The sequence below is a fragment of the Oncorhynchus mykiss genome, chromosome 15 (assembly GCF_057628025.1).
Source record: "Oncorhynchus mykiss isolate SJ-2025 chromosome 15, ASM5762802v1, whole genome shotgun sequence".
Lineage (NCBI taxonomy): Eukaryota > Metazoa > Chordata > Actinopteri > Salmoniformes > Salmonidae > Oncorhynchus > Oncorhynchus mykiss.
In genome coordinates, this window is record NC_143036.1 from 62232517 (window position 1) to 62249607 (window position 17091).

The 17091-nt window shown below is 45.0% G+C and overlaps 1 protein-coding gene across 44 annotated transcripts in view; it reads left to right on the plus strand.

The window, feature by feature from the left end:
* LOC110490454 (protein phosphatase 1 regulatory subunit 12A) overlaps nt 1–17091 on the plus strand; it is a 77052-nt gene that overhangs the window by 43503 nt on the left and 16458 nt on the right. For 2 of the 44 annotated variants that reach the window (XM_090200702.1, XM_090200665.1), the window contains exons 8-20: nt 393–553; nt 1150–1286; nt 2842–2949; nt 3829–4092; nt 8204–8331; nt 8774–8893; nt 9454–9606; nt 9979–10146; nt 10373–10531; nt 11356–11446; nt 12045–12227; nt 12422–12623; nt 16853–16983. In XM_090200702.1, coding sequence (XP_090056828.1) covers nt 393–553; nt 1150–1286; nt 2842–2949; nt 3829–4092; nt 8204–8331; nt 8774–8893; nt 9454–9606; nt 9979–10146; nt 10373–10531; nt 11356–11446; nt 12045–12227; nt 12422–12623; nt 16853–16983 — 2005 coding nt within the window. The remainder of the gene's footprint in view (nt 1–392; nt 554–1149; nt 1287–2841; nt 2950–3828; nt 4093–8203; nt 8332–8773; nt 8894–9453; nt 9607–9978; nt 10147–10372; nt 10532–11355; nt 11447–12044; nt 12228–12421; nt 12624–16852; nt 16984–17091) is intronic. The other 42 variants (XM_090200662.1, XM_090200667.1, XM_090200663.1 and 39 more) reach the window with 39 other exon arrangements.

The following is a 17091-nucleotide window of genomic DNA, read 5'->3' on the forward strand; positions in this document are numbered from 1 at the left end:
GACTAACCGGTGCCCCCTGTATATAGTCTCGCTATTATTTTACTGCTGCTCTCTAATAACTTGTTCCTTTGATTTATTTTTCATAGTTTTTAAACTGCCTTGTTGTTTAGAGGTTTGTAAGTAAGCATTTCACTGTAAGGTCTACCTGTTCTATTCGGCGAAGGTGACTAATAAAATTTGATTTGAGGTCTAGGCCACGGGTCAAACCATTGTTAAAGTGCCTGTTTGAAATGCCATGTTTTCATTGAAAGTTGCTCCAAGTCATTGAGGCACCCAGATAATATGGAGGTTTATGGGTGTTACTCTGAAATGGTGCACACATGTCTTTGTAGTCTGATAATAATGAATCCATGCAGACTGAAAGTACCAAACATTCTGTGTGTGTGTTCCAGCAAAGAGACCCTCCTCCTGGAGCCCGAGAAGCCCGCCCTGCGCATCGAGACCCTGGAACCGGAGAAGGTGGACGAGGAAGAGGAGGGCAAGAAGGACCAGGAGTCCAGCTGCTCCAGCGAGGAGGAAGAGGAGGAAGACTCGGAGTCTGAGACTGAAGCCGGTACGTACAATAACCTCAATGGCAGGCGGGGTCTTTCTAAACCTGATTTCAATCTAAGCCATTATCCCAGAGTCCAAGTCTGAAGTCTTTAGACCCTGTCTACATTAGTTGAACTGATTGTAAGTGTTGTAGATGTACTCTTTTGAATGGTGTCTGTATACACTTGTTGCAACGACATGAACGTTGTTGGTTATGACATCCCCTATGGTCGTTGGTCGTTATCTTCATGAGAAAGTATAAACACAAATGACGGTCTGCATGACATCAGCAAAATATGGTCCAAAAAGCATACCTGTTCTATTTTAACACCAACAAGCCCATCTGTTTTAAAAGTTATTTTAGTACTAAAACACATTTCTGAAGAGGGGTTTGGTGCTAGCACTGTAGCTTGCTACCTGGCTAATCAGACCATATCTTAAAAACAACAGTTGCAACGACGGTCTGCAGACAGTCTACTTGAGTATCATTTATTTTTATTTTATTGCCAACGACACTTGTCTGTAGACCATTTAAAATAGGACATGTAGTTAGATGAAGTATAGACCCGTCTTTATGCATCAGTAACTCATACTGGCACCTCTATTCCTCCCCTCCAGACAAGAGCAAGACGCCTGTCCCTGTGAGCAACAGTAACGGCACTGCTGTGGTGCCAACGCCGACCAGCGTTACGGTGTCTTCCACCTCCCCAACCAGCCCCACTAACCAGGTGACTCTCACCTCGCCTGTCAAGAAGGTACGGCCTGGTGGATAGGTCCACTGCAGTCCTCCACTAGTCCTTGTCAGCCTCTTCTGCAGAGAGTTTATCACTTCTTTACAGCTCCCACTACTGAATAACTCTTTCTACAGTCACATGACTGACCAAGTGGTTCCGTGTCTCAGAAGTTTGTTAGTTATAGAACCTAAAAGGAAAGTTTAACCGCTGACGCGTTAGGCTGTAACCTGTCATCTGGGATACATAGCGATGCCTAAGCTCAGTTTATGAATGCAGCTTTCACGCGAGGCCCTGAGATGAGACATCTGGACACCTCACCTCACCGGAATACAGATCGATATAATTCAATGTCTTATTTAGTTAAAGCGTTAGCACAAACCCACGCTTCACACTTGGCTCAAGTTACACGGAGTTTACATAAAGGGGGTTACGTTGGATTCGTCACATGAATAGTACAACACTTGTGTGGGTCTTGTTGTCGCCGCCTGCGTTACACTGAACAGACACAAGTGTCACAGAGGCCCAGGGCGTGAGAGTTACGATTAGTTGAAGAACTGGAGATCTGGTCTTCAACAAACATAGCAGTGGTTGTACATTGGGGTGAGTAGTCATTGCGCAATGTTAACGGTACACTAACACTGTTGGCCTTACCTCTGTCCTTCCAGGGGTCATCAGTCAGATATTTTAGCAGTGTTGATTATTACGAGACACAATGAGGATGGGATTTTATCATTATAAAATGGCCCCACAGTTTCCCTTTGTCTGCTGCCCTCTGCAGTGCAGATGTGGCGCTGCAGCTGACTGAATGTACTCGGTGACCTCAGTCCATATACTGTGTCTTTAAGTGTAGACCTGTTACTCTCTTCAGAGGGCACTTCTGCTTTATTCCCTCATAAGGACTTATCCTAATGTATCCTAATGATACTACAAACACGTCTTTCCTTCAACACCACTGGCACAGTATCATTAAACTAGAAGAAAAACGCTACAAACAATTCCCGGTCTATACTACTACTGTTTTTACATCACTTTGAAGTCCAATATTTTTAAATGGTCACATTTTTAAATGGTCAAGTTATGTGCCCATGGAAATTTCTCCCATTGGATGTATCCTCCATCTGATTGCATTTTCTTGGATGACTCTGCATTCAAGCTGAAGTCCAGACTATGAAATATACCTATCACTATCCTAGTTATCTATATTTCCTGTTATCTCTTGTAGAAATGCCCTTATTCCCCTCCTACTTTAATGCCTAGCACACACACAACACAATGCCTTCTGTCTAATGAAAGTGATCAAAACGATTTAACAATGTCCGCTTTGAGACTAGCATTGTCTTGTCTGTTCAAAAAGCCTCGTGTCCTGCGAGAGCGATCACTCACTCAACCAATAGAAACGATTGACCCCCTTGTCAGTAAACATTGTGTGGTGTGATCAGGCCTTAAAATATGTCTTTGTCTCTGTCTGTGCAAGGTACTGTCCGTCTTTGCTGCTGCTTCTGTCTCTACTCTGTTTCTGTTTCTTTCTCTCTGTCCGCCCCTCTCTCATCATGGCTCTTGTCTTGGTTGGCTTTAGTCTGATTATATTACTGCCCTCTTGCCTGTGGCGGAGCCAAGCTGTCCTGCATTGTGGCGTCAAGGCTTGCGCAAAACTGGCATTTCTCTTGTGCCCAAAAAACCCATGGTGAGGCATTGGTGTGTTCCAGAGTTATTAGTTACCATGCCCTTGTTGCCTTCCCACCAAACAGCAACTTGCCTAATCACATGACCCCAATAGCCCATCCAGTCAACACTCTTGCTAACCCCCCTAGTGACAGTCCCTTCCTCGCCAAAACATTTATTTTCTGCATGTGTCTTCAAACACAGTTCTATAATGCTTTCTCTGTGGCTCATGTGCTCTAAATATTGTCTATTTGATGTCTCTCTGGCCATTATGTGTGCAGTGTGCCCAAGGCTTGTGAGGACTTAACAGCCCTCTAAACCCTAACAGGTTGAATTGAACCAGTACCATCCATCCATGCACTAACTGTAGTTTATCAGTGAATGGTGTTTAGTGTCTGATTCTAGGCCTGCCACTGCTGCTGAGAGTAAGGAGTTTGTACTCTGTCCCTCAGTCAAAAGTCTAATATCGGAGTTGATTACTTTTACCTTTATTGTATCAGGGAGTCCCATTGAGTCCAATGTCTCTTTTTCAAGGGAGCTGTCGACCTAGACGTGGTTATGTTATTTCTAGGGGTACAAGTCACTTGTGGTGTCTCAAGCATGTCTCCAGACCTTTGGTTCCCCCTCCAACATGCGCCTCTACTCAAAACATCCCCTGCATTTTGTTGTGCTGCCAGAGTGCTGCCAGAGATCAGACAGTAGCCTCTGCAGATTCATTCCACACCAAAACTCCTTTGCTTTTTGACCTCTTGATTAACCTCTGTGGACTGCTCTGTGTTCTTCACCCAAGAAAACTAAACCCCGGACTGCTGCCTTCGTCTGCTTTCTGAATAAACCCCCTTTATTAACGTGTCTAAGCTAACGGCTAACCACAAACCCCTCTCCCCTCTCTCTCCCCCAGGTGGCCCAGCAGGTGTCCCCTGCTGGTAAGGTCTCTCCTAAAGAGGTCTCCCCTAAAGATAAACAGGAGGATGACAAGACTAAGAAATCGGACGAGTCCCCGGCGTCGTGGCGCCTGGGCCTGAGGAAGACTGGCAGCTACGGGGCGCTGGCGGAGATCACGGCCACTAAGGAGGCCCAGAAGGAGAAGGACACGGCCGGGGTGATGCGCTCGGCCTCCAGCCCCCGCCTCTCCTCCTCCCTGGACAACAAGGACAAAGAGAAGGTCAGTAGCTAACTAACACCACACTGTCTGACCCCAGGCCTCAGTGCCTGTCTGACCCTATAGGACTTAGCAACTCTGCCTAGAAGGCCAGCACCCCGGAGTCGCCTCTCCACTGTTGACATTGGTGCTATGCGGGTACTATTTAATGAAGCTGCAAGTTGAGGACTTGTGAGACATCTGTTTCTCAAACTAGACACTAATGTACTTGTCCTCTTGCTCAGTTGTGCACCGGGGCCTCCCACTCTTTCTATTCTGGTTAGGTCCTTTTCTGTGAATGTAGTACACAGCGTTGTACCAGATCTTAATTTTCTTGGTAATTTCTTGCATGGAATAGCCTTCATATCTCAGAACAAGAATAGACTGACGAGTTTCAGAAGAAAAGTATTTGTTTCTGTCCATTTTGAGCCTGTAATCAAACCCAGAATTGCTGATGCTCCAGATACTCAACTAGTCTAAAGAAAGCCAGTTTTATTGCTTCTTTAATCAGAACAACAGTTTTCAGCTGTGTTTACATAATTACAAAATTATTTTCTAATGATCAATTAGTCTTTTAAAATGATAAACTTGGATTAGCTAATACAACGTGCCAACATTAACAATGTCTACACTGTAATTTTGATCAATGTTTAAAAAAATGTGCCTTTCAAAAACAAGGACATTTCTGAGTGACCCCAAACTTTTAAGTGTTTGTCTGTGTGATATATGTATGTATACGTATATGTGTGTGTGTGTGTGTGTGTGTATATATATATATATATATATATATATATATATACTGCTCAAAAAAAATAAAGGGAACACTAAAATAAAACATCCTAGATCTGAATGAATGAAATATTCTTATTAAATACTTTTTTCTTTACATAGTTGAATGTGCTGACAACAAAATCACACAATGGAAATTGGAAATCAAATTTATCAACCCATGGAGGTCTGGATTTGGGAGTCACACTCAAAATTAAAGTGGAGAACTACACTACAGGCGGATCCAACTTTGATGTAATGTCCTTAAAACAAGTCAAAATGAAGCTCAGTAGTGTGTGTGGCCTCCACGTGCCTGTATGACCTCCCTACAACGCCTGGGCATGCTCCTGATGAGGTGGCGGATGGTCTCCTGATGGATCTCCTCCCAGACCTGGACTAAAGCGTCCGCCAACTCCTGGACAGTCTGTGGTGCAACGTGGCGTTGGTGGATGGAGCGAGACATGATGTCACAGATGTGCTCAATTGGATTCAGGTCTGGGGAACGGGCGGGCCAGTCCATAGCATCAATGCCTTCCTCTTGCAGGAACTGCGGACACACTCCAGCCACATGAGGTCTAGCATTGTCTTGCATTAGGAGGAACCCAGGGCCAACCGCATCTCATCTCGGTACCTAATGGCAGTCAGGCTACCTCTGGCGGGCACATGGAGGGCTGTGCGGCCCCCCCAAAGAAATGCCACCCCACACCATGACTGACCCACCGCCAAACCGGTCATGCTGGAGGATGTTGCAGGCAGCAGAACGTTCTCCACGGCGTCTCCAGACTCTGTCACGTCTGTCACATGTGCTCAGTGTGAACCTGCTTTCATCTGTGAAGAGCACAGGGCGCCAGTGGAGAATTTGCCAATCTTGGTGTTCTCTGGCAAATGCCAAGCATCCTGCACGGTGTTGGGCTGTAAGCACAACCCCCACCTGTGGACGTCGGGCCCTCATACCACCCTCATGGAGTCTGTTTCTGACTGTTTAAGCAGACACGTGCACATTTGTGGCCTGCTGGAGGTCATTTTGCAGGGCTCTGGCAGTGCTCCTCCTTGCACAAAGGTGGAGGTAGCGGTCCTGCTGCTGGGTTGTTGCCCTCCTACGGCCTCCACGTCTCATGTACTGGCCTGTCTCCTGGTAGCGCCTCCATGCTCTGGACACTACGCTGACAGACACAGCAAATCTTCTTGCCACAGCTCGCATTGCTGTGCCATCCTGGATGAGCTGCACTACCTGAGCCATTTGTGTGGATTGTAGACTCCGTCTCATGCTACCACTAGAGTGAAAGCACCGCCAGCTTTCAAGAGTGACCAAAACATCAGCCAGGAAGCATAGGAACTGAGAAGTGGTCTGTGGTCCCCACCTGCAGAACCACTCCTTTATTGGGGGTGTCTTGCTAATTGCCTATAATTTCCACCTGTTGTCTATTCCATTTGCACAACAGCATGTGAAATTTATTGTCAGTGTTGCTTCCTAAGTGGACAGTGTGATTTCACAGAAGTGTGATTGACTTGGAGTTACATTGTTGTTTAAGTGTTCCCTTTATTTTTTTGAGCAGTGTATGTTTATGGTATGTGTGTGTGTGTGCAGCTGCTTGGACATATACAGTGCCTTGCGAAAGTATTCGGCCCCCTTGAACTTTGCGACCGTTTGCCACATTTCAGGCTTCAAACATAAAGATATAAAACTGTATTTTTTTGTGAATAATCAACAACAAGTGGGACACAATCATGAAGTGGAATGACATTTATTGGATATTTCAAACTTTTTTAACAAATCAAAAACTGAAAAATTGGGCGTGCAAAATTATTCAGCCCCCTTAAGTTAATACTTTGTAGCGCCACCTTTTGCTGCGATTACAGCTGTAAGTCGCTTGGGGTATGTCTCTATCAGTTTTGCACATCGAGAGACTGACATTTTTTCCCATTCCTCCTTGCAAAACAGCTCAAGCTCAGTGAGGTTGGATGGAGAGCATTTGTGAACAGCAGTTTTCAGTTCTTTCCACAGATTCTCGATTGGATTCAGGTCTGGACTTTGACTTGGCCATTCTAACACCTGGTTATGTTTATTGTTGAACCATTCCTTTGTAGATTTTGCTTTATGTTTTGGATCATTGTCTTGTTGGAAGACAAATCTCCGTCCCAGTCTCAGGTCTTCCAGAATGGTCCTGTATTTGGCTCCATCCATCTTCCCATCCATTTTAACCATCTTCCCTGTCCCTGCTGAAGAAAAGCAGGCCCAAACCATGATGCTGCCACCACCATGTTTGACAGTGGGGATGGTGTGAGCTGTGTTGCTTTTATGCCAAACATAATGTTTTGCATTGTTGCCAAAAAGTTCAATTTTGGTTTCATCTGACCAGAGCACCTTCTTCCACATGGTGTGTCTCCCAGGTGGCTTGTGGCAAACTTTAAATGACACTTTTTATGGATATCTTTAAGAAATGGCTTTCTTCTTGCCACTCTTCCATAAAGGCCAGATTTGTGCAATATACGACTGATTGTTGTCCTATGGACAGAGTCTCCCACCTCAGCTGTAGATCTCTGCAGTTCATCCAGAGTGATCATGGGCCTCTTGGCTGCATCTCTGATCAGTCTTCTCCTTGTATGAGCTGAAAGTTTAGAGGGACGGCCAGGTCTTGGTAGATTTGCAGTGGTCTGATACTCCTTCCATTTCAATATTATCGCTTGCACAGTGCTCCTTGGGATGTTTAAAGCTTGGGAAATCTTTTTGTATCCAAATCCGGCTTTAAACTTCTTCACAACAGTATCTCGGACCTGCCTGGTGTGTTCCTTGTTCTTCATGATGCTCTCTGCGCTTTTAACGGACCTCTGAGACTATCACAGTGCAGGTGCATTTATACGGAGACTTGATTACACACAGGTGGATTGTCTTTATCATCATTAGTCATTTAGGTCAACATTGGATCATTCAGAGATCCTCACTGAACTTCTGGAGAGAGTTTGCTGCACTGAAAGTAAAGGGGCTGAATAATTTTGCACGCCCAATTTTTCAGTTTGATTTGTTAAAGTTTGAAATATCCAATAAATGTCGTTCCACTTCATGATTGTGTCCCACTTGTTGTTGGTTCTTCACAAAAAAATACAGTTTTATATCTATGTTTGAAGCCTGAAATGTGGCAAAAGGTCGCAAAGTTCAAGGGGGCCGAATACTTTCGCAAGGCACTGTAGCACGATTTGAAACGGATGTCATCATTCATATGAAGTTGGTGGTTCACCATTCCAGACTGTTTTGATAAGTTGCGTTGCTAGGTTGAAGTTGAAATCCACTGTCGATTGACAACTGGTTTGTTGGCTGGGGGACAATGCATGAAGAATGTTAGTAGATGTAGTATGTGGTTTTTTTTAGGAGCTCAAGCAAATGGCTCCACTGTTTCATGTGCAGGAAAAAGACAAAGGAACCAGACTTGCCTACGTTGCCCCCACCATCCCCAGGAGACTGGCCAGTACATCAGACATTGACGAGAAGGAGAACAGGTGAAGTGCCAGCGTGGTCCCTCTGAAGGGAAAAGTGCATAGACAGGAGCACCACCTGCTGTTCACTGCTGTGTGTTACAGGCCCAAAGCAGCACTGCATGTTGTCTTTATGTAGCTGCTCTGCTGCCTCTGAGTACTTCAGTTTACAATGAAAAATCAATATATTTAAAAAGTGGCCTCATACATATTTCTTTGAAGTGTAGGAATTAGTTCCATGAAAATTATATTCTCAATGTTCACATTTGGCCAGCATCAATCAGATTGACTATCTAGAATATAATGTTACAAATATCGATCATTGATACTTTGTTAGTCATTACTGATTTACATTTAGGCATATTTGAGGATTTATCCAGTATTGACTTGTAGCACAAGGCTGCGGGTCCTTGCCAGCATATTGTGGAGCCCTGGGTGCTATTGTAGTGTGTGGTTCCAATCCCAGGGACTCTGCTGCTAGTCTGGTACGTAGCGGCTCCTACACCAGGAGACGCTGGGACGATGAGCTGAAGAACAGTGAAGGAAGCGCTTCCACCAACCGAACAACACCCAGCTATCAGCGCAGGTTAGCCACGCTTCACGATATGCTACCCCTCATTCCTCAACCTGACCGACTCACTACACCAGATCAGTGCACCATCTTCCATTCATTCAGTACTAGTTCTGGACTTACTAACAACATCGTGGAGCTATCCAGTTCCACTTCAGTTGACTCTTAGTAGTTTTGCTCATTCCTCATGTCAATTTGATTTCATCATTTGACACAAGTGCACGTACATGCTTAACATGCAAACATCTACTGAGAAAATCCATGCAAGTCAGTCCAACGCCTCTGTCACAAACGCCAGTCTCCTGCATGACTGTAGTAGTCCTGTCGGGTTTCTGTGCCTTTAGTTTCTCTATACTACACATCAGGTTCTACATTACAATCTGCCATTGTCACGCTCTTACGGCCTCTGCAAGGTTCCAAAACTACATTACCCAGAATCCATCACTACGGCCCAAGAAACCAAGACATGGACCAAGCGTGTCAGAGCTTAGTTTTTATACATGTTATGTAAATGTGTGTGGTGTGCGTCCCCTTGCTAACATGCCTATCTCGCCCCCACCCCCACACACTGCCAGCACGTCCCACACGCTAACGCTAGGGCGAAGCGGCAGCACGCGGGACGTGCCAGCCAAGTCCTCGTCCGCCTCCAGCTTGGACCCTATCACCTGTAACACTAAACCCTGGCAGTCGCCCGCCTCCCACTACCAGTCTTACAGCATTTACCGCAGGTATACCACCAGCCCCCACTGAACAAGAACCTCTATCCACCTCCACTGTCTGTCTTTCACCTGTCTGTTGGTCTCGACTGCATAAGTGTTGTGTAGTTTCATGCGTCTTTGACTGGTGTTCTCTTGACCCTCCCATCAACTGATGAGAGATCAACCCCATTTTGGAATAATGGGTAATGGCTAATGGAGAGGAATTCATCTTCAAAGGCCACAGTGTTAACTGTTTTTGATCGCCTAGTTTTCATAACGTGTCATTCCTTGTATGGGTAATGGGTCCTCTCCTGTCCAGCTGTCCAGCCTATCTTTCACTCTCCTTCCCTCTTTCCTGTTCTCTCATTTCTTATCTGACTGTTGTTCCACTGGTATCCACAGTGGTTCCTTTGGCAGGAGGCATGAAGACCTGGGTTCGACCACCTCTTCCTCCACTAGCACCACCACAACCACCTCGTCTGTTACCTCGCCCACCGGCCACCGTGACCGCAGCCTGCTCTCCAGCCTGGGCTCCTCCACCCGCACCGGACCCTCCAGCCTCACCAGCAGGTACACACACACACACACAGGGATCTCCCCAAAGAATGAGAGGGGCACTGCACCAATATGTAAAATAAGTACATCTTATTTTATTATCATAAGGCCATTTAAAAAAATCTAGATTGCAGGAAATTTCCGAGTTTCAGGTGTTAAAAAATCCTGGGAGAACCCTACACACATGAATGTAAAAATGTTAGTCATATTTTGAAGTCCTGTGTAAAATTGTGTGGATCAGGTACTGGGCAGAGGAGAGTGCGGAGAGGGAAAAGGAGCGGGAGAAGGAGTCTGCTGCAGTCATCCCTACGATTAACACGGCTTCTACCACCACCACGTCCACTACTGGCACTATCATTGGCTCTGACGGCAGGGAGAGACGCAGGTCCGACACGCGCACGTACGCGCACCCCCCGTCTACAAAAAAAGCACACACTCTGAAATGCAAACATGGAAACACACATGGATGCCCACACGTGACACCCACAGGGGAAAAACAAGGATATCACTGATACACACATTGTCTATTATTTTACACAAAGCTCATGTTTGTTCTGTTTCTAGTTGCATAAACAAATGTAATAACTGCCGTCTCTCAGAAAGCGGAATATCTTGAAGCTAGCAAGATCCTGTGCTGTTTGAGATTGCATTGCCTCTATTTGAGAAGTGGGTGTGATCTCCTACAGTGTGTACACACTGGAGGAGGAGTGGGAGTCTGTTCAAATGAATGGGGTTAAGAGCACGTCTTCCTGTGTAGTCACTGCTGCTGAAAGAAGCCACCTGTTCTGGGAGGGTTCTAGAACCCTGACTGCTTCAGAAAGTTCTCCTTATAAGGAAGATGGGGTTTCTCAAGGCCTAGCCAAGGCTCACAAGTGATTGAGTTGATATTTTTGTGTGGGATGAAGGAACACATTCCCTCTTCAAAGAGAACATTACAATTACCTGTCTTGTTGCGCGCTCAATATTTACAATATTTTGAGACTAACGCTAAATAAAAGGTTAAAGGAGATTAAATATCTCCATAGCTGGTAGTACAATTAGAATATGGTTGATTAAATGGTGAGCAGAAAATACACTTGGATGTTAGATTTGTCATTTTAGATTGTCGACAACTGTTGAAGTAAATGGCCTAATCTCACAACTACCATGTCGATCATCGTTGTGTGGCTATGTCTTGTTTTTGTTCAAGGTCATACCTCACGCCTGTCCTTGTTTGTGTTGCAGGTCGTACCTCACCCCTGTCCGGGATGAAGAGTCAGAGTCCCAGAGGAAAGCCCGCTCCAGACAGGCTAGACAGTCCAGACGGTCTACCCAGGTTAGTAAAGACGTCTGTCCTAACTGCTTCTGAACTGGGCCTAAATGGCCAACCAAATACTTGTCGATAAATGCAGTTTCAACTGAGTCACTTCTTATTGGTCTTTGTAATGGTTGGTTAGTCCATTTCTCTGCTATGAGTCCTACAGAAAAATGTATGTACGTGTTGTCAAGTATTCGGCCTTTAATGTGGCTTGGGGTAATATAGCTGAACTGATTGTTGTAAAAAAAAAAAGTATAAACATTGTATAAATTGGCAAACATTCCTAAGCGTGCCGAGTTTTAATGAGATTGTTTACAAGCCGTAGGAAACTGGGCTGGTCCTTTTCCACGCTGTCACTAATACTATCTGAAATAACTAAATATGGTTCAGCTTAAAATGCCCTGTTAAATTGTCCACTTTTTATAACCCACATGTTCACAGTGCAGTAAGTGAATGCCTGAAATTAGTTAACCATTTTCCTCTTCCAAAACACAGATTTAATTCCATTTTGTAGTTTTTCCCCTCCATGAGGAAATTTAAATTGGCCAAATAAAAAACATTGCTCCTGCAACCCTTTTTGTCAGAGATTCACTAAATTCTCTCAATTTCCTCTCAGGGTGTGACTCTAACTGACCTCCAAGAGGCAGAGAAGACCATCGGCAGGAGTCGCCCCATACGGACCCGGGACGAGGAGAAGGAAGAGAAGGAGAAACAAGACAAGGAGAAGCAGGAGGAGAAGAAGGAGACTGGTGAAACCAAGGAGGACGACTACCGGTCGAGGTACCGCAGCTTTGAAGAGGTATGTGATGGCTTCCTCGTTATTTACAATGCTCTATTATCCATCTGGAAATACAACATGAGTTTACTGTTGACGTGTAAACTGACAATCACTTTTGAGATTTTATTTTGTTGTTGCCGTTTTCCTCAAGCCCAGGTTGTTTGATCTGAAGACGGTAACCATTCCGGACTTCCTGTTCTTTCTCCTCTCTCCAGACTTACCAGCGCTACCGTCCCTCCACCACCTCGGCCACCACCCTGAGCACGGCCTCCACCCCGTCCTCTACTTCCTCTAGCTCCCTCAACAGGCCCAACAGCCTGACCAGCATCACCTCCTCCTCAAGCTCCCTCAACAGGCCCAACAGCCTGTCCGGCATCACCTCCTCTTACAGCCGCTCCTCCAGGGACACTGAGAAAGGTCAGCCATGAGAGCAGACCTACGGGTTCAGATCTCTAAATACTATGGATTGTATTAAACCTCATAAACTCACGAAAAAGAAACGTCCTCTCACTTTCAACTCTGTTTATTTTCAGCAAACTTAACGTGTAAATATTTGTATGAACGTAAGATTCAACAACTGAGACACAAACTGAACAAGTTCCACAGACATGTGACTAACAGAAATGTAATAATGTGTCCCTAAACAAAGGGGGGGTCAAAATCAAAATTGTGTCAGTATCTGGTGTGGCCACCAGCTGCATTAAGTACTGCAGTGCATCTCCCCATGAACTGCACCAGATTTTCCAGTTCTTGCTGTGAGATGCTACCGCACTCTTCCACCAAGGCACCTGCAAGTTCCCGGACATTTCTGGGGGGAATGGCCCTAGCCATCACCCTCCGATCTAACAGGTCCCAGACGTGCACAATTGGATTGAGATCCGGGCTCTTCGCTGGCCATGGCAGAACACTGACATTCCTGTCTTGCAGGAAATCAAACACAGAACGAGCAGTATGGCTGGTGGCATCGTCATGCTGGAGGATCATGTCAGGATAAGCCTGCAGGAAGGGTACCACATGAGGGAGGAGGATGTCTTCCCTGTAATGCACAACGTTGAGATTGCCTGCAATGACAACAAGCTCAGTCCGATGATGCTGTGACACACCGCCCCAGACCATGACGGACCCTCCACCTCCAAATCGATCCCGCTCCAGAGTACAGGCCTCAGTGTAACGCTCATTCCTTCGACGATAAACGCGAATCCGACCATCACCCCTGGCGAGACAAAACCGCGACTCGTCAGTGAAGAGCACTTTTCCAGTCCTGTCTGGTCCAGCGATAGTGGGTTTGTGCCCATAGGTGACGTTGCCAGAGATGTCTGGTGAGGACCTGCCTTACAACAGGCCTACAAGCCCTCAGTCCAGCCTCTCTTAGCCTATTGCGGACAGTCTGAGCACTGTTGGAGGGATTGTGCGTTCCTGGTGTAACTCGGGCAGTTGTTGTTGCCATGCTGTACCTGTCCCGCAGGTGTGATATTCGGATGTACTGATCCTGTGCAGGTGTTGTTGCACGTGGTCTGCCACTGCGAGGATGATCAGCTGTCCGTCCTGTCTCCCTGTAGCGCTGTCTTAGGTGTCTCTCAGTACAGACATGACAATTATTACCCTGGAACCTGGGCATCTTTCTTTTGGTGTTTTTCAGTCAGTAGAAAGGCCTCTAGTGTCCTAAGTTTTCATAACTGTGACCTTAATTGCCTACCGTCTGTAAGCTGTTAGTGTCTTAAGGACCGTTCCACAGGTTCATGTTCATTAATTGTTTATGGTTCATTGAACTAGCATAGGAAACAGTGTTTTAAACCCTTTACATTGAAGATCTGTGAAGTTATTTGGATATTTACGAATGATCTTTGAAAGACAGGGTCCTGAAAAGGGGACTTTTCTTTTTTTTTGCTGAGTTTGTTGCTGCCATTTGATGTGTCAGTATGATAAGTCTATGTACTCACATACCAAACTGTAAGCATTCCGGACACACTTTCAGCAGTACATTGATTGACTGAGTAGACACACACATACGCACAAATATTATACTGAGATACTCCTGCTTTCAACAAACAGCAGACCTATTCATTGAAAAATAGAAGCTTTAGTTCTACTGATTTTGAGGTATGGCTGGAGTATATGTATCATTATTAGATATACAGTGCCTTCAGAAACTTATTCTACATTTTGTTACAGCCTAAATTCAATTCAAATTGGATTAAATAGATTCTCACCCATCTACACACAATATCCCATAATGACAGTGGAAACATGTTTTTAGAAAACATGTGTGAAGATGAAATACAGATCTAATTTATACTGAACAAATATAAACACAACAATTACAATGATTTTTACTGAGTTACAGTTCATATAAGGACATCAGTCAAATTAAATAAATCCGTTAGGCCCTAATCTATGGATTTCACATGATTGGAGGGCATAGGCCCACCCACTGGGGAGCCAGGCCCAGCCAATCAGAATGAGTTTTCCCCCACAAAAAGGCTTTATTGTAGACAGAAATACTCCTGTTTAATCAGCTATCCAGGTGGATGGTCTCAGACGATCCCGCAGGTGAATAAGCCGGATGTGGAGGTTCTGGGCTGGCGTGGTTACACGTGGTCTGCGCTTGTGAGGCCGGTTGGACATACTGCCAAATTCTCTAAAATGACGGAGGTGGCTTATGGTAGAGAAATTAAAATGTATTTCACTGGCAACAGCTCTGCTGGAAATTCCTGTCCCTAGCACAAGGTGCACCTGTGTAATTATCATGCTGTTTAATCAGCTTCTTGATATGCCACACCTGTCAGGTGGTTGGATTATCTTGGAAAATGAGAAATGTGCACAAATATTTTACCATTTTAGAGAAATAAGCTTTTTGTGCAAATGGACATTTCTGTGATCTATTATTTCAGGTCATGAAACATGGGACCAACACATTACATGTTGCATTTATATTTCTGTTCAGTGTGAGTATGTGTGTTCACACCCCTTTGCTATGACACTCCAAATTGTGCTCAGGTGCATCCAATTTCCTTTAACCATCCTTGATGTCACTACAACTTGGAGTTCACCTGTGGCCAATTCAATTGTTTGGACATTCTTTTTTAGAAAGAAAAACAAGTTTATTTAAGGTCCCACAGTCCATGTCGAAGCAGAAACTATACCTTGACGTCCAAGGAACTGTCCGTAGCGCTCCAAGATAATTGTGATGAGACATATCTGGGGAAGGTTATAAAACAATTTCTAGAGTTTTGAGAGTTTCCATTGGGAAATTAAAAAATATATAAAAGATGGAACTCTGCCTAGAGCTGGCCCGGCCGACCAAACGGAGCAACCGTGCAAGAAGGACCTTGGTCAGGTAGGTGACCACGAAGCAAATGACCACTGACAGAACTACATAGTTCCTTGGCTGAGATGTTAGAACCTGCCAGAAGGACAATAGTCTCTACAGCACTTCACCCATCTGGGCTTTATGGGAGTGGCCAGACTGAAGCCACTCCTGAGAAAAAGGCACACGGCAGCAAAAATGCAAGTGAAAACCTTAAGAGCATAAGGCAAAAGATTCTGTGTTCTGAGACAAAAATTTAACACTTTGGCCTGAATGCAAAGCTCTATGTCTGGAAAATCAGGCACAGCTCATCACCCATATAACACCATCCCTACTGTGAAGAGTGGTAGCAGCAGCATGCTACTGGGATGCCACCATAATTTGCAAATAAATTCATTAAATCCTACAATGTGATTTTCTGGATTTTTTTTTCTCATTTTGTCTGTCATAGTTGAAGTGTACCTATAATGAAAATTACAGGCCTCATCATTTTAAGTGGGAGAACTTGCACAATTGGTGGCTGACTAAATATTTGTTTGCCCCACTATGTAAATTAGGTTTCTGTATTACATTTTCAATAAATCTAAAAATATGTTTTCACTTTGTCATTATGGGATATTTTGTGTAGATGGGTGAAAAAAATTATCAATTGAATACATTTTGAGTTCGGGCTGTGGAAAATGTGGAATAAGTCAAGGAGTATGAATACTTTCTGAAGGCACTGTATCTAATAGCCACCTGAGCACAGAACGGTTAACCTGAATTCCACCCAGGCAGGGAGAGGATTGAGTTGCCTAAAAATGAAATGCCTTAAATGAAACATGACCTTGACTCTCAATGCTCTCTTAACCTGGAAGCCAGGCGCACCGATGTGTCGGCGGAAACACCGTCCAACTGATGACGAAGTCAGCTTGCAGGTGCATGGCCCGCCACAAGTAGTCACTAGAGCACAATGAGACGAGGAAATCCCAGCCAGCCAAACCCTCTCCTAACCTGGATGACGCTGGGCCAATTGTGCAATGCCCCATGGGTCCTGGCCCGGCTGGGATCAAACCCGGGTCTGTAGTTACACCTCAGTACTGCGACGCTGTGCCTTAGACCGATGCGCCACTTGTGAAGCGCAAAGCAAAGATTTAACTTAAGTTTTACCGAACTAAGCTTTGATGGAATGAAACTTTGATGTCAGCACATACTGGCTATAATGAATACTATTGATGAAGTACATGCTCATTTATTGGGTGATTTTGATTTGACAATGTAAACAGGATACAGAATTGGAATTGACCCCATGTGCTGGGTCAGGTGCATGTGTCTCACTCAATCTCTCTGTGATTGACAGAATCAGACAAGAAGCAGCAGGAGGAGGAGAAGGAGGGAGAGGATAAGTCCCAGCCCCGCTCCATACGTGATCGCAGGCGGCCCCGTGAGAAGAGACGCTCCACCGGGGTGTCTTTCTGGACCCAAGATGGGGTTTGTGACATTACACACTGACACTTTAATGTGGACATGCCTCAAGTGTAATGATCAGAGCCCACTTGACCCACCCAAAAGGCAATAAGGATACATGTCAGTTTTGAG